Consider the following 22,337-nt stretch of genomic DNA (forward strand, 5'->3'; position numbering starts at 1 on the left):
TCATAACACTAATGCGCATGCATCAGAAGACATGTTTGCTCGGGGTTGCACCACAATTGTTGCCTGTATGTTTGAGCATCTGGTATAGTATTTTTTTGATTCGCTAGAGAGTAAGGCTTGGCGAATCAAGGTCAGTTAATATGGAAATTTCGTTGCAAAACTACTTCCCTCTATTCATTGTACCGACTAAGAATTTGAGCCACTTCTGCAGGCATGTCGTCCAATACTTAAGGGTGCTTCATTTCAGTGATCTATGGTATTCTCATGATGTGCGTAATATATTTAAGGAGTCAGGATAAACCAATGATTTGCTGAGTTTTGTTGTTTTGGAGACCTACAGTTCATTGACCTAAAAGATTTTATGACTTGTAAATTTGATACGTATATTGTACGGTTATACTATAATTTACACTTACACTTTCTTTTTCTATCCAATCGACTGAGTTGTTGTTGTCACATTGTGACATTTTGATTAATATACCATTATGAACAGACTAATGAGGAACCTTCGATGGTCTTCATCGCCCCTGTCAACCGATTGCTTTGTAGACGTACAAACAACTTTCGAGTTATTGTTGAGCATAATAAATTAAAAATCAGCAAGGCGGTCTGGTTTCGGCAACTCTTGTGTCATTACCGAAATATCGTTTATCGCATTCTTTGAGGTAACTTGCCACAGAAGCGAACGCAATGCAAGCCACGAACTAACCAGTTTGCCGATGAGTCTGTCAGCTAGTCGGTTGGGAAGATCGCAGTCCCGGCAGTGAGAAGGTATGTGGAACGAAGAGTGGTGGCGAAGCAGTGATCGGCGAGTGTTCGCGGCAACCGCATCACATTCAAGCATCCGAACGGAATTTTGATTAGGACTACAACATGCCCACTGAATTTTTGTTAAACGCGCGTTGGATTTTGAAAAATGTGTGTATCCTCCTGCGACCGTAGAGTTGCCCCGCCGGTCCCATTAGTGCTTTACTTGCAACGCTGCCGCGTCAATTTCATTTCTTTTTTTCGTTGATGTTAACGTGCATTTCTATGTGTGCGTCGATATGCGTAAATCTTCGCCATCTCAAATGGTTTCGCTTTTTAGTAAGCGGTGCGGCAAAGGGCCAAGCAAATCGGGGTAGACGTATGTACGAGCCCATACCATATATGCGTACATTTGTATATGGATTGTGCCAAGAGGCGATTTTAAATATTCCAACAATTTTCGTCCAATTAAGGTGTATGTATGGCATATGAGGCAGGCACTTGCGGTATGAGTGATCAGACATTCGCGATATTGTGTGTCCGTATCAGGCGCTGCCAAGCTACGCAGATAAGCACTATACTCAATATGTTTCTGCGGCACTGCAAATATTCTGTGATCAGTTGCCTTGCATTGTGGTTTTGCCCGCTTGTTTTTGTTTGATTGGCCATATGTGACTGCTGCTTGTGCATGCGCCATGGCATTAGCTACCGTTTTTGCCGCTGCTTATCCAGCATACTTCCTTTTTTTGCTTTTTTGTTTGCTCATATTTATTTGCTGGAGAATTTATCACTAATTAAGCTGATTTTCGGTGATATTCTTTAATCATTATTCTTTTGATATTTGTGTATTTTCAGAGGGACATCTAATTAACACAAACTGTTCACAGGGACACTTCCAGGAAGCTTTGTGCTGCAAAATGTCTGCGGAATTGGATGTCTTCCTAGCCAGTGGCAAGAAGTAAGAGTAAACTATTCTTTATGTAACATCTCAATATTATTTATGTTTTGCCAGCACCTAAAGGAATTTCGTGGGCTTTGATTCTTGCAAGTTGCAAGAGCATAAAATGTTCGGTTACACCCTAACTTAGACCTTCTTAACTTGTTTTTATACTCTCGCAACCTGTTGCTACAGAGTATAATAGTTTTGTTCACCTAACTGTTGTTTATATCACCTAAAACTAATCGAGTTAGATATAGGGTTATATATATATAAATGATCAGGATGAAGAGACGAGTTGAAATCAGGGTGACTGTCTGTCCGTCCATCCGTCCGTCCGTGCAAGCTCTAACTTGAGTAAAAATTTAGATATCTTTATGAAACTTGGTAGACATGTTTCTTGGTACCGTGAGACGGTCGGTATTGCAGATGGGCGTAATCGGACAAATGCCACGCCCACAAAACGCCATTAATCAAAAGCAAATAAATTGCCATAACTAAGCTTCGCAATAAGATACAAGACTGCTATTTGGTACACAGGATCACATTAGGGAGGGGCATCTGCAGTTAAAATTGTTTTAAGTGGGCGTGGTCCCGTTCCCTAATGGGTTTACTGTGCATATCTCCTAAACCGCTAACGCTATAATAACAAAATTCACTGGAAGCAAATGTTATTAGAACTCCTACCTACAGTGTGAAAATAGTTGAAATCGGGTGGCAACTACACCCACTCCCCATCGCATGAGCTGACTTTATAGGAGCCGCGTTCGAAATTCGACAATGGCCGTGGCACCTCCTACATTTAGGTGAAAATCCATATCTTGAGATCTGCTAAACCAATTTCAACCAAATTCGGTACATAACATTCTTCTTTTATCTCTATGTTATCGTGCGAAAATGGGCGAAATCGGACTACAACCACGCCTATTTCCTCACATAACACCATTTTCAATTCCATCTGATTCTTTCACTTTCCACTATGCAAATCAAGCAAAAATTATTATATCGGGGTAAAACTTTGCGTGAATAATGCGTTAGAAGTATGCCAACTTGTGACCAAAAATTGTCTAATCGAACCAAAACTGTTTAATCCCCTAAGTACTAAATATGTGGACCCCTGTGCCTATAGTTGACCTTCTACCGAAAATATCAGTCAATCCACAAAGAAATGTCAAACGAGTATACCAAGGAATTTCCCGGGCTTTGATTCTTGCAAGTTGCAAGAGCATAAAATGTTCGGTTACATCCGAGCTTAGCCCTTCCTTATCTGTTATATTTAGTTTTGTCACAAAATTTTAATTTCCTATTAACTATAGGATATGTTGCATCTATGAATTCTTGACAATTCGTCCATATTAAGTCGGAATTTAAGTTAAGCATGTCTTATTATTTGAATGTCGATAACATCTACCTGAAGATGTAAATCAACGAAGAAAAGAAAATAAAATGGACACATAACGTTTAATATGAAAATAATATTTTTGATAATTGTTACTCAAGAAACTTAAAATTCAACTTCCTAACTATATTTAATATTACCTTTTTATAATGTGATCTACGAGGATACCATTAAAAATTATTTAATTCGCGTTCTCAATAAAAATGCGCCCTTATAGTCGCGTATATGGAACTGTGTTGATTTTCACCTTTAATCCATTGTTTGCCTTGTGCGCCTATAAACAAAAGCCGGTTAAATATTGCAGCAACAGCCTCCAGGCTGCAATTTCGCAGCTGCAATTCTCGCTATAGTGTTTTGCCATACCCAACACTAGTGACTGGTGAGTCTCTCCCCTGCGACCGGCGCAGGCTACAAGGGCAACCACAGCAACAACAAAAGCAGCCATAACAACAAGTTTGTGTGTAACATTGCGGCTAAACTGTTGACCGCATCTGCATATAAAATTACCATCGCCATCATACAAATAGCGGACGAAACCTATGAATAGATAAAGTGGTTCGAGCATCGATTGCATTGCGACAGCGACTGAGCAACGCCAGAACAGCTGCAGCGAGTGCAACAACCGGCACTGGTGCGGATTGTGCTATAGTAGTGCAGGGTAGATGAGGAGCCATTGTCATTGCCGTGCTTGTTGCTCACCACGCATGCATGTACATATACATATTTAGTTGCCCACCAGCTATTACAGAAAGATTGCAATGACGATGGGCGGGATGCAGTGAGGTTCATTGGCCTTGCGCTGTGGTAGTGATTTGCATTTGATCGATCGCATAATTACGGGCTTAACGCACACCCACATCGCAGCATACGCATGTTCGCACAGACGTGGCATGTTGCAAGTTCGCTTAGTAGTTGCCTGTGACATGTGTCACAAGTCAAAGTTCACAAGCTCGACAGTTGTTTAGTTGTTTAGGGGGGGTTGCCATCGCAGGCGCTTTGTCACTCGACAGTGATGCCTTAATTCATTGCAACCGCTCACCGACGTTTATACGCATACGTATCTGTGTCATGTTTTGCTGAAGTCAGCAGTGTTGCAAGCTCGCAATCGACTTTTGAATTATGTATAGCGGCCCTCTCGTGCACGCCACTTCTCTTATGCTGTCGAGTGCTTAAGACCAATTAACGCTTTCACCGGCACGTATTAATAAAAGCTGCGGTAATTCAAATTATGTACTTTGTGCTGCACATAATAGCAAAGAGGTTCGTCAGTGTGTGTATGTGTGTGCCAATAGAAATTTTCATCTAGTGAAGTGCAAATAAGGAGGACTCTAATAAATGCTCTAGCACTTCTAACTGGCACCCCACTCTGCTACAGACTAGGCAGCATCCAGGTACTATCGATGCGCTTGCCACTGTTGCATGCCGGTTTCATGTGTAAGACACTCTATTTAATTGATAAAATTGATGGCAAAATTATTGCAGTTGCCAACTTTAACGAGCTCAAAGTCAATTGCCTCGGTGATTATACCAAATGATTCGGTGGACTCTCAGCCGCACACTATTTCTCCTGCACCGTAACCTTAGCAAGCAATCCATTAAATCATCATCAGCCGCATTGAGTGCCTGTTACGTAATTATGCATGCGAGAATTTTAGGTGAAGTTGAAAGACAGATGCTCTCTACTCCAGTCATCTATTCAGAAATATATCTCTTAGGTGTGTGTGTGCGCCTTAGCATATGGACTTTAAGCAGTATCAGATTAGGAGCTGACATTGCAATTTTATTACTTCTTTGCTTCACAGGTTAATCAGCTGATATACAATCGCTGGATTTGCAGTCTTTTTATTATGACTGTATGTTCTAGATTTATTGAGTTCAATTTAGAGTTATATAATTGTCAAGATTTGAATGAATTCTTCTTCCTTCTTTTAGAATGTTTCTCGTTAACCCCGAAATAATGCAATTTGTTGACATTGGAACGCTTTGTGATCACTGGCTTTGGTCCGAAAGAGCTTGAAGAGTGGTGAATCGATTACACTATTATTGTAGACAGTAAACAGTAAATTATTATGCCAGTTTATTGATATTTCCACATATAGTTTTGTATAGAATCCAACTGGATAACTGTGTTGTTATTTTTAAAACTGATTTAAATAATACAAGCATAAGACGGCCTAAAATGCTCTATAAGAACATTTTATTAAACAACCTAAACAACAAAATATTGTCTCAAGTCAGTATAATTTTTTCTTACTTCAAGTGCTAAAGTAATTCTCTCGCTAGTTGTGATGATGTTGGAAACATTTTTCGAAAAGAATTCAAATATTTTTATAACGATGCTTGTTTAGCGAACCGATCATTAAAACTGTGCGCATTTTTTTGAATGATAGGATGTCCTTTTACCCCTTTATGGAAATATTGCCACAACAAATCGATTTAAGCAATTTCTGCAACAAGCAATGCAAACGATTCAGATTGAATGAACATCCCCGATAACTGGAAAGAAAGTCGCTCCAAATTTAAACTTAGAGATTACTAAAAGAGATCAGCTTTACACGTCTGTTGAAGAGTAGAGCGTTACAGAAACCAGATTTTTATTGGAAAAATTCTTATTACTCAAATTTTGTAGTATTCTAATAAAAATAATCCTAAGAAATATTACGTTCATTCTTTCAGTTTTGCAAAACGTTTCCACTGCTTGCGTAATACAAATAACACATTTGCTTTTTCGGAGCAACAGTGTAAGTAATATAGTAATGTGGGCGATGTACGATTACCGTGGCGGAAAATATTTTAGTTGCGAGCTGTATTGCTTTAAATTACTAACAAATTTAATCATATACATCGTTACTAATATTTTAGAAAATTTTTGTTCGAAGACGACTTACATCAAGATATCAAGAGGAAGAGTACGAATACCAGAATGAATCAATGATCCATTATCCTTTTATGATAGTTTAATACAAAGTTACAGTGTAAAATATACTATTTAACTACCAATTGAAATCAATTTTACATTTTATCCAGCTGGAGATAGGAAACTAGAGACAGGCGACAAAATATGTACATATTTATGGCTTGAAAAGGTTATATTAAGCTTGCTATATATGTATATATAATTGATCAGCATATCAGCATGACGAACTGAGTGGATTTAGCCATGCCCGTCTGTCTGTTCGTCTATATATTGTACATACATATACGCAAACTAGTCTCTAAATTTATGAGATATCGGTCTGAAATTTTGCACACATACTTCTCTATCAAAGAAGTTGCTAATTTGTCGGTACCGCTGATATCGGATCACTATAGCATATAGCTGTTTTACAAACTGAACGATCGGAATCAAGTGCTTATATGGAAAACTTTTTCATTTCACGAGATATCTTCAAGAAATTTGGACAACTATAGAATATAGCTGCCATACAACTGACCGTTCAAACTCAAGTCATTATATAGAAAACTCCATTATTTCTCAAGGTATTTTCATAAAATTTGGCGTATCTAAGGAATCGCTACAATCCCCAAAAAAATTGCTTAGATCGGACTACTGTAGCATATAGCTGTCAAACATCTGACGGATCAAGCTATATATATATATTATATAAGTATAGAAAAACTATTAACGGTTTTATTTTGTTTTTTTTTTCTAAAATTTTTTCACTAAATCGACAATCTAAACTGTTCAGCAATAGGACTAAGAAATAGTTTTCCTTTTTAGTGTTTTCTCATAAAAGTATGCTTCTCATTGTACAAAAGAACATTAAAAGTGGGCGTGTTCATTTCGGTACTCTCTGAGCCTTGATGACAATTGACGTTCGTTCGATCACACTCATTTGCGAGCCTTGGCAAGTATGAATAGAAAGAAATTCAGCAAATTTTGTTGGGATTCACAGAATTTTGTGAATGGTTGTAGCTTTTCCTACAGTGCAGTTGCTGTGCAAAATGTGGTCATGCAAATTGTTTGCAACTGCAGTCGAGTACCACAATATTGCTGTGGTGTCTAGTGCATGGATTGCCCAATCTTATTGCAACGTATCCAATAATTTCGGGCATTGTAGATTTGCAAAACTCCATATATATATACACATGCCAACATATTAAAAAGAATGTACAGAAGTATTCGAGCATGTGACCACTTTGTGGCAGCTGTTATTGCCCAGTTTAGCTACAATAGAGTTGCATTTGAATATACAAGAGCACATAAGTACGAGTAAATGGATAAGCATATGAGTTAGCATATTGCTGGTTGTTGCTTCACGTGTTGCCTGCAAGAAGTGCACGTGACCAACATTTTACAAAACGAAAAGTTACTTCACCGCACCGCAGTGCACCCCCTTCCCAGTTATGGCTAACAAACAAAGCACGAAGGAGTTGCTGCCGTTGGAGTTCCGCTTTACAAGAAAGAATTGCAGTTGTTGTATTTGTGGCATTTGGCTGAGAGATTGATTTACTGATTTACCGGTATTTATGTTCGAGTTATGACTTTCAGGTGGGCACAAGCACTCGAATCTATTGCACGGTCTCCAAAGTAAACACTGGTTTGCGAGTTAGCAGCTGAGCTATTAAGTTCAGACTTTCATAACGCAGATTGGATCTGATAAAATCAGCATATTTCTTTATTACTTTTTTAATTTTGCCTGCAGTCTGATGTTGTTGCAAAAGCTTAAAACCACACCTATATGAATGTATGTCAGCCTTTATTTATTGCTTTGGTTGTGAGATCCGAACTGGTGCAGCTAGTCGAGAACCTTGGCCACTTGGGTTGCAATAAATTAAATTTGCACATGGCGAAAAATTTCGCTTTAATATCGAAACAATTAAAAAAAGGTACACAGTAGCGCAAATTCTATAAATAATCATATACAAATATGTTCACTAAATAAAAATATGGTTCGTTACTTGGAAATCAATGTGATAATGCGGGTCTAATAATTTGCATACAAAAACCGTAAAGTGCTCAAGGAAGGGATGTCATTGATATCTCTCTTCCTCTTCCTCTCTCATTTAGTATTGTTTGCACGAGAATAGAAATGTTTTCTCAACCAAGAGTTCCTTTATTATTTATAGAGGCATTTATTACCATTACAATTATCTTATCAGTCCTTGATCCTTAAGCGTAGATATAACTTTTTTTAACTTTTTTATGAACTCGTTAAGAAAAAAATTTGAAATATGGGTGATTGGAGAGTGACAAACCGAACAAGCAACTGGTCCAAACTGGCATTATAAAATAGAGAAGGGACAGCAAGTAACCTCTCTTTTGTTGCTTTCGGCGAGATAACTGTGTTGCTGTTTTTACGTGTAAAATGTTTTATGAGAGCCGAGTCCAAAGAAAGAAAGCATCTAAGATGGTTAATGTATTATATAATCCAGGATCAGGAAATCACGTCTTATTAAAATATCCTTATTAGATGTTTGAACTAAGAGTGGGTAAACTTAAATTTAACAAAACGATCTTAACAACTAGGAAGTTATTGAAATCGAATTATTACACTTTTGTTCCTAAAATTTTGCGAACGTTTTCTTTCCGTGTAGTTGATTGAAATCGCTAGCTCTGCTTTGCATGCAATATATGAAAGAACAGTTACTAACTGATTTTTCTACGAAGCTAAACATTGTTTCTTTTTGCATTGCAAGCTGCGTACTTCCACTAACACAACATGAGCAATGCAAATGCAAACAGCACACCAAACATCAATATGCAACAACACCAACAGCTTGCACCATTTTAAATGAGCGATTGATTAACGTTTGCTGAAGGACGCGATCGATGAATTTCATTGCACTTTGGGTGCGCAGTTTTTGTTTTTTGTTGCACTCTTTTCCCGATTAGTGCAGCGTCGACTGCGCTATTGCACTGGGTGTTGGCCCATTAAACTGGCCCAAGCGTGACTACAACTTTCACTGTAACTATAGTCGACTCTCGAGTTGCGACCGAGGTTGGCCAGCTGTCAGCGTTGAACTCGCGAGTGCGGTTGTTCACCATGACTGTTTGTTATTTTTTCTCGTTGGCGACTTCGTTTTTTGCGATTGCATGTTGTCGCCGCTGCTGGTGTGGCATGTCTAATGCTGAACGACAACAGCGATAAATCCGCTTGTGCCGTAATTGGAGTTGATTCGACAGTTCGACTATGGCGCGCCTGGCCTGCTCGAAAGCGTCAATGTCTAAATGGCGGGAACAAGAGTGCGGAGCTAAAGGGGTGTTAAACTCGAAGCAAAAAAGCAGCTGAAACTAATTGGAAAAGGAATAGTAAAACCGAAAGAAAAACTTACAAATGCCCAGGTGTCACTTGAATTGCTCCAGTGTCGACAGTGGATTCAGCGCTGACTCGGTTACAGTTCAGTTGGAAAACAAACAGCAGCAGCAAGCAGACCTTTTGCTGGCGGACAATTGCTTAAGAGCGGTTGTCGCCCAATTGCCACTTCTGTCGGCTGTTTGCTTACCTATGCGGCATTCTATGCCTTTGTCTGTCTCGTAGCTAAAACGGTGCTTGGTAGGTGTTGTGTGTGTGATAGCTGTTGACTATTTTTACAAGTATTTTTTCTTTGTCGCAATTTGGTTATTGTTTTCGGTTAGCTTTGCTATGCGGTTGACATGTTTTTTGGGCTCAGTTCGTGCTTTTGGCACTTTGGCATCCCAAAATGTTCGACAAGAATTCCCGTTTCTTTCAAATTGATTGTGTTGTGATTTCAGTAGAAATTCCTGTGGTTTAGATTGGTGCTACACTGTTAGCTCCAGCTTACGTTACACATTAGTGCAAAAAAATGTGCTCTAAGTGAGCCTACTTGCTAGTACAATTACATGCGAGTAAATAGAAGGAAATACTCTACATCAGAGACCCCGAAAATGGTTTCAATACTGATGAAATTGTCGTTGTAAACTCCTTGGGATATATTGAAATTTAGTTTTTATTGAAATCGCACCGGAAAGAGTTTACATTTTTAGACTTATTTATTTATCGAAATTATATAATATAATAATAGTGTTGAATTAAGTACCGGAAGTAACTTTTAATACTTTTGGTTTTTACCAAAATCAATCTTAGATACTCCCTCCTGCTAACTGTTGTCTATAGTCTTGAATTCTTTTTCTTAACGTCTAGTGAAAAATTAAATACTGCTATAAAACCATGCCCACTATGAAAATTTCAGGTCGATATCTTAAAAACTGACGGACTCGTTCGCGTACATAACTAAATCAACTCAGCTCATCATACTGATCATTTATATATATATACTTTGCAGGGTCTCTGACGTTTACTTTTGGGTATTACCAACGTTGTGGCAAACTTAATATACCATGTTCAGGGTAGTTTTAAATACGTTTAAAATTTACATAATAATAATAATTATTGGATTAAATTCATACCACATTGTCTTTCCTACAACACCGTGGACACTCGGTATCTTGGTAGCATAGTAAAATTTTAAATCTGAATAAAAAGGAAGCAGGATTTTCAGAATCATCGTGTTGATATAACTTATTAGGCCTTAAACATTTAGTATACTATGCTTCCTTACTTATCTCGATTTCGGAAACAGCGCTGATTCTACGTGGTATTTAATAAACGTTTTGTGATTTTAAATAAATGTGGGTAAATATATATGTTAATTTCTGCCAGCTTGCAGCTGTGCCAGAAGCCAAATCCTTAGCAATAAACAAGGTAATATAAAAAGAACAAATAGTCGAACGAAAGCTACACATTGCTATAAACATATATGCATTCATATGTTTTATAACGAGTTTCGTAAGAATCACCTTTGAAAATAATAATTTCATGGCAAATTATTGCATTAGTTTATATTTGAGAACGGTGCGGCAGCCAATCGTAACGGTGGTGGCTACAAGGAAGCGCGGCGCAGTGGTCACTCGAGCGGTCATAAATATATACCCATAATTGCGTGTATATGGTATATGAGTAGAAGTTGCACTTAATGCATCGGGCCACATTTTGTACATATACAATATTCCGCGGTAATTTACGGGTCTGTGCATTCTTACGTATACCGGTATGAGTATTCACAATCGGCATGAAATTATATTTGCAGCCGTGACCATACTTAACTTTGCTCTGGCGATTTGCACTATGGCAACTTTTCCCCTGCTCAGCATACAACCATTGTGTAAGAATATGTTGCGAATGCGCTTGAAGTCACGGCTAAGGTCAATCGAAAAAAAATGACGAAAGTACGTGCAGGGGAAATGCTCCAAGTGAAAATATTGCAAGACATATGAAATTTTCAATTATATGCACAAATATTTGCTATATATGAATCGACCACAAGCCTCTTTAGTTTTTTATAATAATAATAATACAAGAATACCGTTATCTGAAGTGTCGAGGTACTAGAATTCTCGTCAAATAACGATTTCTAGGGCGTAGTTTTACCCTGTTATCCATCAGACACGCGGAGATAGCTTAAAATCATACATAAAGAGGTCTGAGTTGGTTCGTTAATTCGCCGGTATGCTTTCTTTTGTGAATCCGTATTGCAACTTTAGGGACCTCATCGAAAACAATATTCACGAGACGATATTAAAGTCATACGTAATGAAATTGTATGATCACATCCCACGAGATGAAAACCAAATTGACTTCCAGTGGAATGCCAAAATTTATTCTTTGGTTTTTTAAGGATGACATAAAACATTATCCGTAAGTCGAAAGGTATTCCGTGTTGTATTTTATTTCGAATAATATGGTCTTATCAGTTTTAGAGTTCGGAAGATTTAAACTATGTGTAAGACTGAAAACAATTTGGGCTTGGACCGACAGTCAGTCAAAATAATCCGTTTTTTTCGTTAGAAGTTACAATCAGCAATCGCTCTATTCCTGATTCCTCTATAATTATAGGAACCGTTAACTGTTATAATTGATATGAGGAAATATGTGGCAATCACAAGCACCTTTATCCTAGATTTTCATAGAGCTTCATGTTTCTTGGCTCCCGTATATACAAATGTATGTATTTTTACGTTCATTTTGCAATGAAGTTATTCCGTTGAACCTCATTTCCCCTAACAACAAGCACTTAAGAGCAGATTTTATGTTTTTCAATTACTGTAAATGCCAACCGCAAGAGGTGGCCATCAAATCAAGCAATACCACCGAATTCCCAAGTAAGTAAGTGAGTGCATTTCCATCAACTTCATCAACTCCACCGTTTTCTTTTCGATCTTGATTACGGAGACAACATCGCCGCCACTGTTTCTGCTGAAGCTCTAAGTCTATGTCCGCTGCTCCAGTTCTTAGTGCCGGTGCGTGAGACTCAACCAGCAAACATGAGACGGAAAAACACAAACTTCAACAAAAAATAACAACAGCTCGCTAGTAATGTCACAGCGAGAAAAAGAATCGCTTCATAAAATGTGAATGCCATCATCGCCACAGTCACATGTACAGTCGTCCGCTGTCGCGGTCAGCAACACCATCAATGCGGCGTAGCACCTATTCTCCTCTATTGTGGCTGGTGGCAAATGTGGTCGGCGGTGTGGTTTAGTGCGCTTGGTTGCTTCATATGCTGCTGCTGGAATTCAAACTGTTGGTTGGCCGTGTGCTGCAGAAAAAAGACCAAAACAACGGCGGGGCCTATACGTTGAAGGGGACTTAATGCTGGGTGCCGACGGAAGGCATAAAATTGTAATTAGTGCTCTGTGCAACTTGCCTGCCTTACTTTGCTATTGTAACGGTGCGAGCCAGCAATCAGCAGTTGCACTCATTTTGCAACAGCCAAATTAATATGTTCAACAAATAATTCTGCAGTACCGGAATGCGCTGCATACTGTGTGGCATGCAATTTCTCGCAATGCAGCGCTAGAACAGTAATCAAATGCCGCAATTAGTTGCCACAAGCGCTGGAAAAAATGGCTCTACAAATCGCTCGCCTCCAGCGTTCACTTCTGAGAGACTCAGTGATTTAAAGTCGTTGACAATTTGCTATTATTTCGCGGCGCTTCATCGGACACGCAACACGGCAATAAGAGTAGGTTTAATTTGTATTTTCCACTTGAACATTTCCATGCGTGTTCGAATGCCTTTTAGTGGGTGTGTTAGTTATGTGCGTTCATTTGGCAACAGTCGGTCCGCCTAATGTGAGCTTAAGGAATTAGTTCATAAACTTGCTTATGGTGGCCGGAATTAGAGTCGCTGATGTGCAAATGCGACCAAACTATAACAATACCTTTACATAAGAAAAATCGAAATGGAGCAAGAGCCGCAAAACAAGTGTGTGGGTAACTCGTTTCGTCCGTCGTTTCCTGGCATCGAGCCAAAGTGTGGACTTGGTAGCGGTTGCGCAGTTGATGACGGCCAGTAGCCGCTGCAACGTTAAACATTGTTGTTATTGCATTTGTGGCGGCAAGTGTGCCCAGCCGTACGCCAAGTGCCAAACAAGTGCAAGCATCTTGAAAACCCATAAGCAGGAGGATAGCACCGCAAACTAGTACTCATGACCATGTGTAGAGAGAGTTCGTAGTTACACACTCACGACGGTTGTGGCAGGTGTAATCTGGGTTTTGTTTGTTGCTGTTTTTTTTTTTTTTTTTTACCTTCGGTGGCACCAAGTGGCATTCAACATAAGCCGCGCTCAAAACTGTACCACCCGTCCCTATGCGCTCGCACTTTAAGGCCTTCGAGAACTTCACCTTTCTTAAGCCTCGGGCAAGCAGCCTTTGTGCAAGTAGCAGTAACAACAAGTGAGCCACAGCAAGCACGGCGAGAAAAAGAGGTTAATTAGCTAGTACGAAGCCGGTAATTACGTCGTGTTGCAATAAGAGCATAGCAGCAACTGAACGGCTTTCCAGGCTCAGCTGAGAGTTACAACTATTGCAGTTTTCCTTCACTCTGCAGCTGTTCGCATTGACTGACTGGTGCCGTAACTCCTGCTGCCACTGACCAACGCAAGTGCTTGTTGCAAGTTGAACACATGCACATGTGCTACAGGAGTCTTGTAACTGCAGGGCGAAATTCTCCAACATACTCAGTTGCGCAAATTGCATTCAATCTAAAACACGAAGTATAAGGAAATAAGTGACATTAAAGCTTGGCCACAGCATGCATTTAAAATATTAATTTCATCAATTACAGTCAACCTCTATCAAAATATCATAATAACTGGTAGCTCTCACTTGACTAGGATCTATAAAATTGATTTATGAAGAGAATCATACCTAAATAGTTGAACAATTATTTTTTAATTAAAATATTTTTCTTGCCTCCAGGTTCTTAACTACAATTTACTTTTATTAAAATTAATTTACAAGAACGTTAAATTGTGAAAAACGCGTTTGAAAAAACATTACCTGAAGGTCCTGATAGAAAGCTACTCACTTTAATGGCTTAATAGAACGAATTTTTATTTACATATAGTATATTAAGTTTACCACGAAATTTTCAATACTCCGAAGGTAACCTCAGAGAAACTATAAATTATATAATATAATTGATCAGCGTGACAAGACATGTCCGTCTGTGTGCTTGTGTACGAGAAGTGGTTCCTCAGTTTTTGAGCTGTCGAGCTGAAATTTTGCACACGTTTTTTCTCCCTAAGAAATCATTTGTTGGAAACGCAGTTATTGGACCACTTTAGGCTATTAGCTCGCAAATTAACCCATCAAAGTCAAGTTGTTGTATGGAAATTTTCATTTGACAAGGTATCCTCATGAAACTCGGCATAGATTATTGTCCGCTACGATTTCCGAACAAGTTGCCGAATCACTATAGCATATAGCTGTTATTTCAACTGACCGATCAAAATCAAGACAAAGATCTTCATACAAGATCGATTCTCCTATTTAAATAACCTTAATTCGACTAGAAAAAACTAGTAAAACATTAGTTATACATTTATTGCTATAAGAACTGCACGTTCTTCTCATTATACCCTGAAAAGGGTATATTCAGTTTCCCACGAAGTTTATAACTCCCAGAAGGAAACGTCGAATACCCAATAAAAATATACATAAATGATCAGCATGATGAGCTGAGTTTATTTAGCCATGTCCGTCTGTCTGTTCGTTTGTCTGTCCGTCTGTCTGTACATATACAAAATAGTCCCTCAGTTTTCAAGCTATCGATCTGAAAGTTTGCACCTGTCCTTTTCTCAACAAGAAGCTCCTCATTTGGAACGGCCACTATAGCATATAGCTGCCATACAAACTGAACAATCGGAATCCGAAGAAATTGTTCAGATCAGATCACTATTTAGATATCATATAGCTGCCATACAAATTTAACGATCGGAATCAAGTGCTGTGAAGGATATTATAACTCGGTGCAACCGAAGTTAACGTGTTTTTTTGTTTTAAAATAGTTTATTATAAGGATTATATTTAAAATAATTAAATTTTTTTAACTTAATATTGGGCAGACTGACTCTTATTATAACCTCCTCTGACTGAAATCAAACCTCACCCACGTTAAAATAAGATTGTACCTAGAAAACAAATGCTAACAAATTCTAGTTCGTACGTGTAGTTCAAATAGTTCAGTCCGAATTAAGATGTCCCTATACGTGAAGACCTATCGACTGTTATTCTCAAATAAAAGAATTTTATTTATGAAAAGAGTCAAAAGCTTAGAAATAATTTTTACCTTTCCAAGTGAGTCTCAAATCTACACACACATATGAACATATATGTTCATTGTTAAGTTTGTATGGAAATAACTCACATTAATGGATGTAAAAAAGGTAAATATATGACATATTTATAAATATGGGTAATAATATGAGTATTAGGTACTTTCATGATTCGAACCACCCTGTAAACAAATTGAAACAGTAATGAGTATACTTATATGTATTTACATACAACATGTCTCGTTGTTGCTCTAGCAGCTTTTTTATGCGATGAGCTGCATTAACCGCTGATAATGCTCGCCTGCGCCCAAATACGTCGCCCATATACGCTTAGTCGCGTTTACCGGGAATTCATTGATAAGTCACAACGGTTGTTTGTATCACCTAAAACTAATTGCGTTAGATATAGGGTTATATACATATATATAAATGATCAGGATGAAGAGAGGAGTTGAAATCCGGGTGACTGTCTGTCCGTCCGTCCGTCCATTAATCAAAAACAAATAATTTGGCATAACTATGGTTCACAATAAGATACAAGACTGCTATTTGGTATACAGGATCGCATTAGAGAGGGGCATCTGAAGTTAAAATTTTTTTAAGTGGGCGTGGTCCCGTTCCCTAATGGGTTTGATTTGCATATCTCTTAAACCGATAAAGCTATACTAACAAAATTGCGAACAAATGTCTTTAGCACCTGTATCGACAGCGTGAAAATGGGTGAAATCAGGTGACAACCCCGCCCACTCCCCATATAACGATACTGTTAAAAACTACTAAAAGCGTGATAAATCAAGCACTAAACACGCCAGAGACATTAAATTTTATATCTGGGATGGTATGAGATGACTTTATATGAACCGCGTTCAAAATTTGACAGTGGGTGTGGCACTGCACAAGCTGCCATACAAACTGAAAGATCAAAATCAAGTTCTTGTATGGAAAACTTTTGTATTTGTGTAATGTAATATAGCTTTGAAGGTTCTTTTGCATTTGAATACAAAATTCATCTAAATAAAGCAGAAATTTTCGCAGGAAAAGGCAAATATTGCACCCACAGCTTCCTTAAAGTGCAGATATGCTTACATCATACGATACCGAAAGATCTTTTGAATATGAGATGTTTTAACTAATAGTGGTCGTCTCCCAGAACTCGTTACTGATTATCTTGGATTCTTTTTTACTGTCTTTGTGCCGACACATCCGATACACCCGTGAATTCGTACGTCAGGAGACCGATAGAACCCTGAGCTCTAACGTTGTTATCATATTTACTATTTAGACCTTAAACTTTATTGTATTTGTCCAATAACATGAGAACGTTAGCGAAAATAAGAAAGGTGTAATGCCTTAGAAACTGCTAGATTTGAGCATAGGCATATCCAAAAAAAAAAAAACTGATGATCTTGATCTTGAATCTTAAAATTTGGTAAATAAAAAGAAAAACAAGCAAACTATTATTAGTCTGAGTATTATGAAGAGAGTTTTTTAATAGGTGAAGAGCGTTTATAGATGTGTAGCTGTCAAAGTACACATATGGTAAATTATCAAGAAAAGTATTTCACTGGCACAACGTTTTAAAATCGTGGAAATTTTATGCAACTCGACGTTGCTTCCTCATATATGTGCTTCCTAAGTTATATTTACAAGAAGTCTTGGCGCAGCTGTTTCACTAGATAAAATTGCGGTTTTCACTATTGAGCGCTGTGACATTAAATGCCGGTTACGAGCAACTGCGAGTGATTTAATATCGGTTCCCATCAAACGGTTCTCACAGCTATAAAGTCGCTCATTCCCAAGTAAGCACTCCGCTCCTGCTCAATTATGCCGCACACATCTATACATCTATCATCATAAATATATGTATGTAGTTTGTTATGTGGACTTATGCGTGTGCACGTCTAACGGAATCTACATCCATTTCACGGTATTTAGCGGCACTTCTTCCGTTTTGTCTCACCGCTGGGTTGAATTAGTGCCACTTATGGACATAATCAGCGAACTTGCTCCGGCTTTATGGTGACGATTTCAAACAGAAAAGTAATAAGGTACACACGCATGTTGGCGCAAGAACAAACACGAAGCGGATGCATTGTAATTTACGCATAAACACTCTTACATACACACACTTGCTACTCTTCAATGTGGTATCAAAAGCAGAGATGGAGTATGCCTGCGAAGATGCCCACAATGGCAGCAATGGTATGTTCACCAACAGCCAAACATATAACATTAAATGAAAGAACTAATACAACAACTGACGCGCATCAATAATAAATACATACAAGCTAGTTGAATTAAATAAGTGGCAGTAAGGTCACACAGCTCGTCTGTCTCATCAACAAACAATGTCACACAAGAAGAAGCGCCCACAGCATCAATGCTACCGCATGATTACGAAATTAGTCTGCCCCGATGGCTGGAGCGGGTGACGCCGCCAATATTGTCAACAATGATGTTTAAAGATTGTACGGCGGTGGCACATAAGTGGCAGCAACAACGGCTACCGGCAAATTGACTAAGCGGGCAGGGCGAACCGCAGCGCAGAAAGTCCAACTGGCAATCACATATCAGAATGCAAATGTGCAAATAAGTACTTCTATTTATGTGTATGTGTGTGTGTGTGAGAATATTGTGTGTTCGTGTGTTAATTTGATTGCTATGTTATTGTTGTTGGAGCAACATCCGTTCTGTCTCAATTATAATGTGCTCCACATTTCGTTGTGTCTACACATATATGTATGTGTATTTGTGCATATATATGTATGTGTATTTGTGCACTTGCTGGGGTTTGCCTAAACACTATTGTGTTGGCGTGCAGATTATAATCAATTTCAAACAGTTGTCACTTGCTTCCAAATACGTCGCATAAATGAGTTACACACATGTAATTATGAACATACCCTACAAGAACAGTGACAGTCATCTGACTGGTCAAATGACAGTCACAGCTTAAAAAACTTTGCCAGCGCGCGAACAAAGTTTTTAACATTTTCTTAAGAGCCTTGTGCAAAAACTGATATAAACAACGCATGTGTGTGAGTTTGCATCTCTCTTTAACAAGTGGGTATTCGGAATTGATTCACTCATTATCTATACTGCTCACTCTCATGTCTTTTTCTGAGTCATTGCTGACCTTAAATGAAAACTGCCAGTTATGACTGTAAGTCAATCACAAGTGAAAAATTCTTTTGCGCAGTAGATAATATAATTTTTATTTCTTTAATAAATTCAAATTTTTTAATTAAAATTGGTTATAATAATATACATAAATATAAAAAAAGAGTGTAACAAAAATATAATTAAATAATAAATTATGAAAAGAAATTTTCACTTAATTCCTTAATTAAAAATTAATAATTTTATTGTAAACTTAATAATAACTTACGTTTATTATTTTTCAAAACTCCTTCGTTATTTATTTAATAAAACAAAAAATTTTATTGTACAGGAGCACGCAATACTTTTGGCTTATCGCACGAAATAACAGCTACATAAGCTATCGAAACTTCTATGGAAATATATACTGTCTACTTTCGACGTATACAGAATTTGCTTTTGGAAAAATCGTAAACATTGACAGTCATTTTACTGTTCATTTGACTGTCAGTACTGACATAATAAATGTGAGTGTATTGGTGAACCCATCAGCAGTTTCTTGTAGGGTATAAGCAACTGTCAACGAATACCCAGTTATTTGCCGCTACATGCCATTATACATGCATACAGATTTCAAGAGCAAATTCGCGAGTTTTTTAGATTTGGTCGTATAAATATTTAACGAAATGCATTTTAAGTTTCATTACGTGTATGTACTTATGTATGTTTGTACAATTGTGGTAAGATTACTTTACATACAATTCAATTTCATATGCACTCGTGAGAAAATATTATTTTTGTGACATTTTATAACTCAAATCTAGTATTCTGAAGCTTGAGTTCAAAAAATATAAATTGTTCGAAGAAACACGCTCGTCTTGCTGCGCTTTGCGTTTGAATGTGGGGGGCTCTTATAACTTGGCCAGCGCTGACCTACTACTAGCACTAGCGAGATAAAATATATACATATATCTTCTAATGACTTGCAATCAGAGTAAATAAATTCGTAAAGTAAATACTCATAATAACTATTCAAAACTAATTCTAGCTGGAGGTCTTATTTCTATAAAGATTTTAACACCGTTCTAGTATTGTTAGTTATATCAATTTATAATTTTTATGCTCTTGCAACATGTTGCTACAAAGTATAATAGTTTTGTTCGTCTAAAACCATATGCCCGTATTAAATTGAGATATCGTAATGAAACCTGGTACACGTGTTCCTTGGCAAAAGAGGAAGGACGAGTTCGTAGATGGGCTTAATCGGACCACTACTACGCCCACAACTAAGCACTAAATAAAGATATAACACTGTAATTGGCAGAAGGGATCGCAGTAGCAAAAGGCATATTTGGGCTAAAGAACCTCTCGAAATCAAAGGAGAGGGCTCAATATTTCCTTTAGTCGACAAATACCTAAAAATTTTCGAGCTTCCGGTAGAATTTGTACAGAAAATATCGGTCAATTAGTAAGATATCTTAATATTTACTCAGATATTTATTGCGCCAAATATACTCTATATAATGCTTTCTCGAACAATTAATGTTGAACTCTTTCGGAACAACTTTTAATATAAAGGTTTGCCAACACTGGAAGATATATCCCCGGATTTGATCCTTGCAACTTAGCCCTTCCTTGCTTGTTTAATTTGTATCTTCATGAACTGAACGAATAACTGTATGCGAGTTGTATAAGTTAACTCCGGAACTTGCAAAAGTTCAACTAGGTTGAATTTTGCCAATGGTCAACCATTCTACACGCGCATTCGCATAATTGCTGACACCTCAACATAATTTGCGTAAACAACAGTCAGCAAACTATTAATAAATAACACTAAAACAATAGTCAGCTAAATATCAATAAATTGAAGTAAACAACGATCAGCAAAAATATCGATTTTGCAATAACAACAAATAGAGCGCATATTAAAGTGCAACGTGAGTGTGGCCAATAGTAGGTGTAATTTTAAGTTAAGCTAATAATTGTAATTAGTCTTAAGTTGGATTCAAAATAAATAAGTGATGTGCGGACAAAGTTCCGCCAGCTTTTTAAAAACAATTAATAAAATGTAATTGTTTAACTGGCGCCCGAGCAGGGACCGGGTTAAAGTTCGCTAAAGTTTTCTAAATCGTGTGTTAAGTAAAGTGGAATAATAGACACCAAGAACGCGAACCTAGAGCCGGTCCAGCGTTGGATTCCTATAGGAAACGAACGCACGCTTCCAATGTGCGACGATTTGGAGGTGCCGGAGTAGCCGATAGCAAAAAGGAGTCACACCCCACCGCCAGGAAGTGAATAGAGTAAGAATAAACTTAAGAATAAAATTTAAGAATAAAAATATTAGTAAAGAAATAAGAGAGAAACTGGAAAAGAAAAAATATTTAAAGAAAGTTTTAAGAATTTAAAAAATATTCTGTCTTGCGACTGTAAACATTAAAATAAAACAAAGTAAGAGAGAAACTGGAAAAGAAAAAATATTTAAAGAAAGTTTTAAGAATTTAAAAATATTCTGTCTTGCGACTTACTATTAATTAAATGTAAATCTAAAACCTGTATATTTACTAACCCTAAATAATACATATAAATAATAACAGGCTTGTACAGGCAATAAAAAAAAATAAAAATACAAGCTGCGATTCACCACCTTCGGGGGGACCCTCCAGCTTATAAAATTAAAATTCTCTGCGATTCACCACCCAAGGGACCCTCCAGAGAATTATAAATTATAAAACAAAATAAAAAAAGGCTCGTACAGCCAATAACTTACAAGAATAAAAAAAAAGAACCGAGATTCACCACCTAACGGGGGACCCTCCGGTTCTAAATAACTAGAGTCCAACTCTGCGATTCACCACCAAAGGGACCCTCCAGAGTATAAGGACACCTAACCAATATAAAATAAAATCATTGAAAATATCTAACAATAACAAGCTAAAATAAAAAAATAAATCTTTTGAGTTATGTCAAACCCTAACAATTTAGTTCGACCTGCTGTGCTAAATGCACATACAACCTTGCCATGTCCCAAAGACAATACCTAACGCCGAACCATTCTTTGCGAATTCTATCGCTGGATAGATCAAAATTACCCACCATACAGTTATAAACTTATTTGGAAAAACTGGCACATCCCTCAAATTTTTTTTACTCCCCACTCTAAAATCTTTTGACGGAATAATAGGAAACGACAGCTTAAAAGACCTTCATGCAACAATCAACATACGGGACGTCACCTTGACAATAGATAACGGGTTACAAATTAAAATTAAACAAAAACTCTCACCTACAGTTCATCAAATTGACGTTAGAACTGACCATATGACAGCTACACAAAAACAACACATAATTCAGTTGACAAGAAAATATCCACATCTTTTTACAGAACCTGACGAAAAACTAACATACACCACTACAGTTGTAGGAGAGATCAGGACTTCCTCGGATACTCCAGTCTATACTAAATACTATCCATATCCTCTTGCTATGAGAGATTTTGTTTCCCAAGAAATACAAAATTTGCTAAAGGACGGGATTATTCGTCCATCCTGCTCACCGTATAACTCACCCGTTTGG

The 22,337-nt window shown here is 37.6% G+C and overlaps 1 protein-coding gene across 2 annotated transcripts in view; it reads left to right on the plus strand.

The window, feature by feature from the left end:
* fng (Fringe glycosyltransferase) overlaps nt 1-22,337 on the plus strand; it is a 101,375-nt gene that overhangs the window by 63,788 nt on the left and 15,250 nt on the right. For both annotated transcript variants that reach the window (XM_014240250.3, XM_014240251.3), the window contains exon 4: nt 1,603-1,705. In XM_014240250.3, the coding sequence (XP_014095725.1) occupies nt 1,603-1,705 (103 nt within the window). The remainder of the gene's footprint in view (nt 1-1,602; nt 1,706-22,337) is intronic.

Source organism: Bactrocera oleae, chromosome 6 (genome assembly GCF_042242935.1).
Source record: "Bactrocera oleae isolate idBacOlea1 chromosome 6, idBacOlea1, whole genome shotgun sequence".
Lineage (NCBI taxonomy): Eukaryota > Metazoa > Arthropoda > Insecta > Diptera > Tephritidae > Bactrocera > Bactrocera oleae.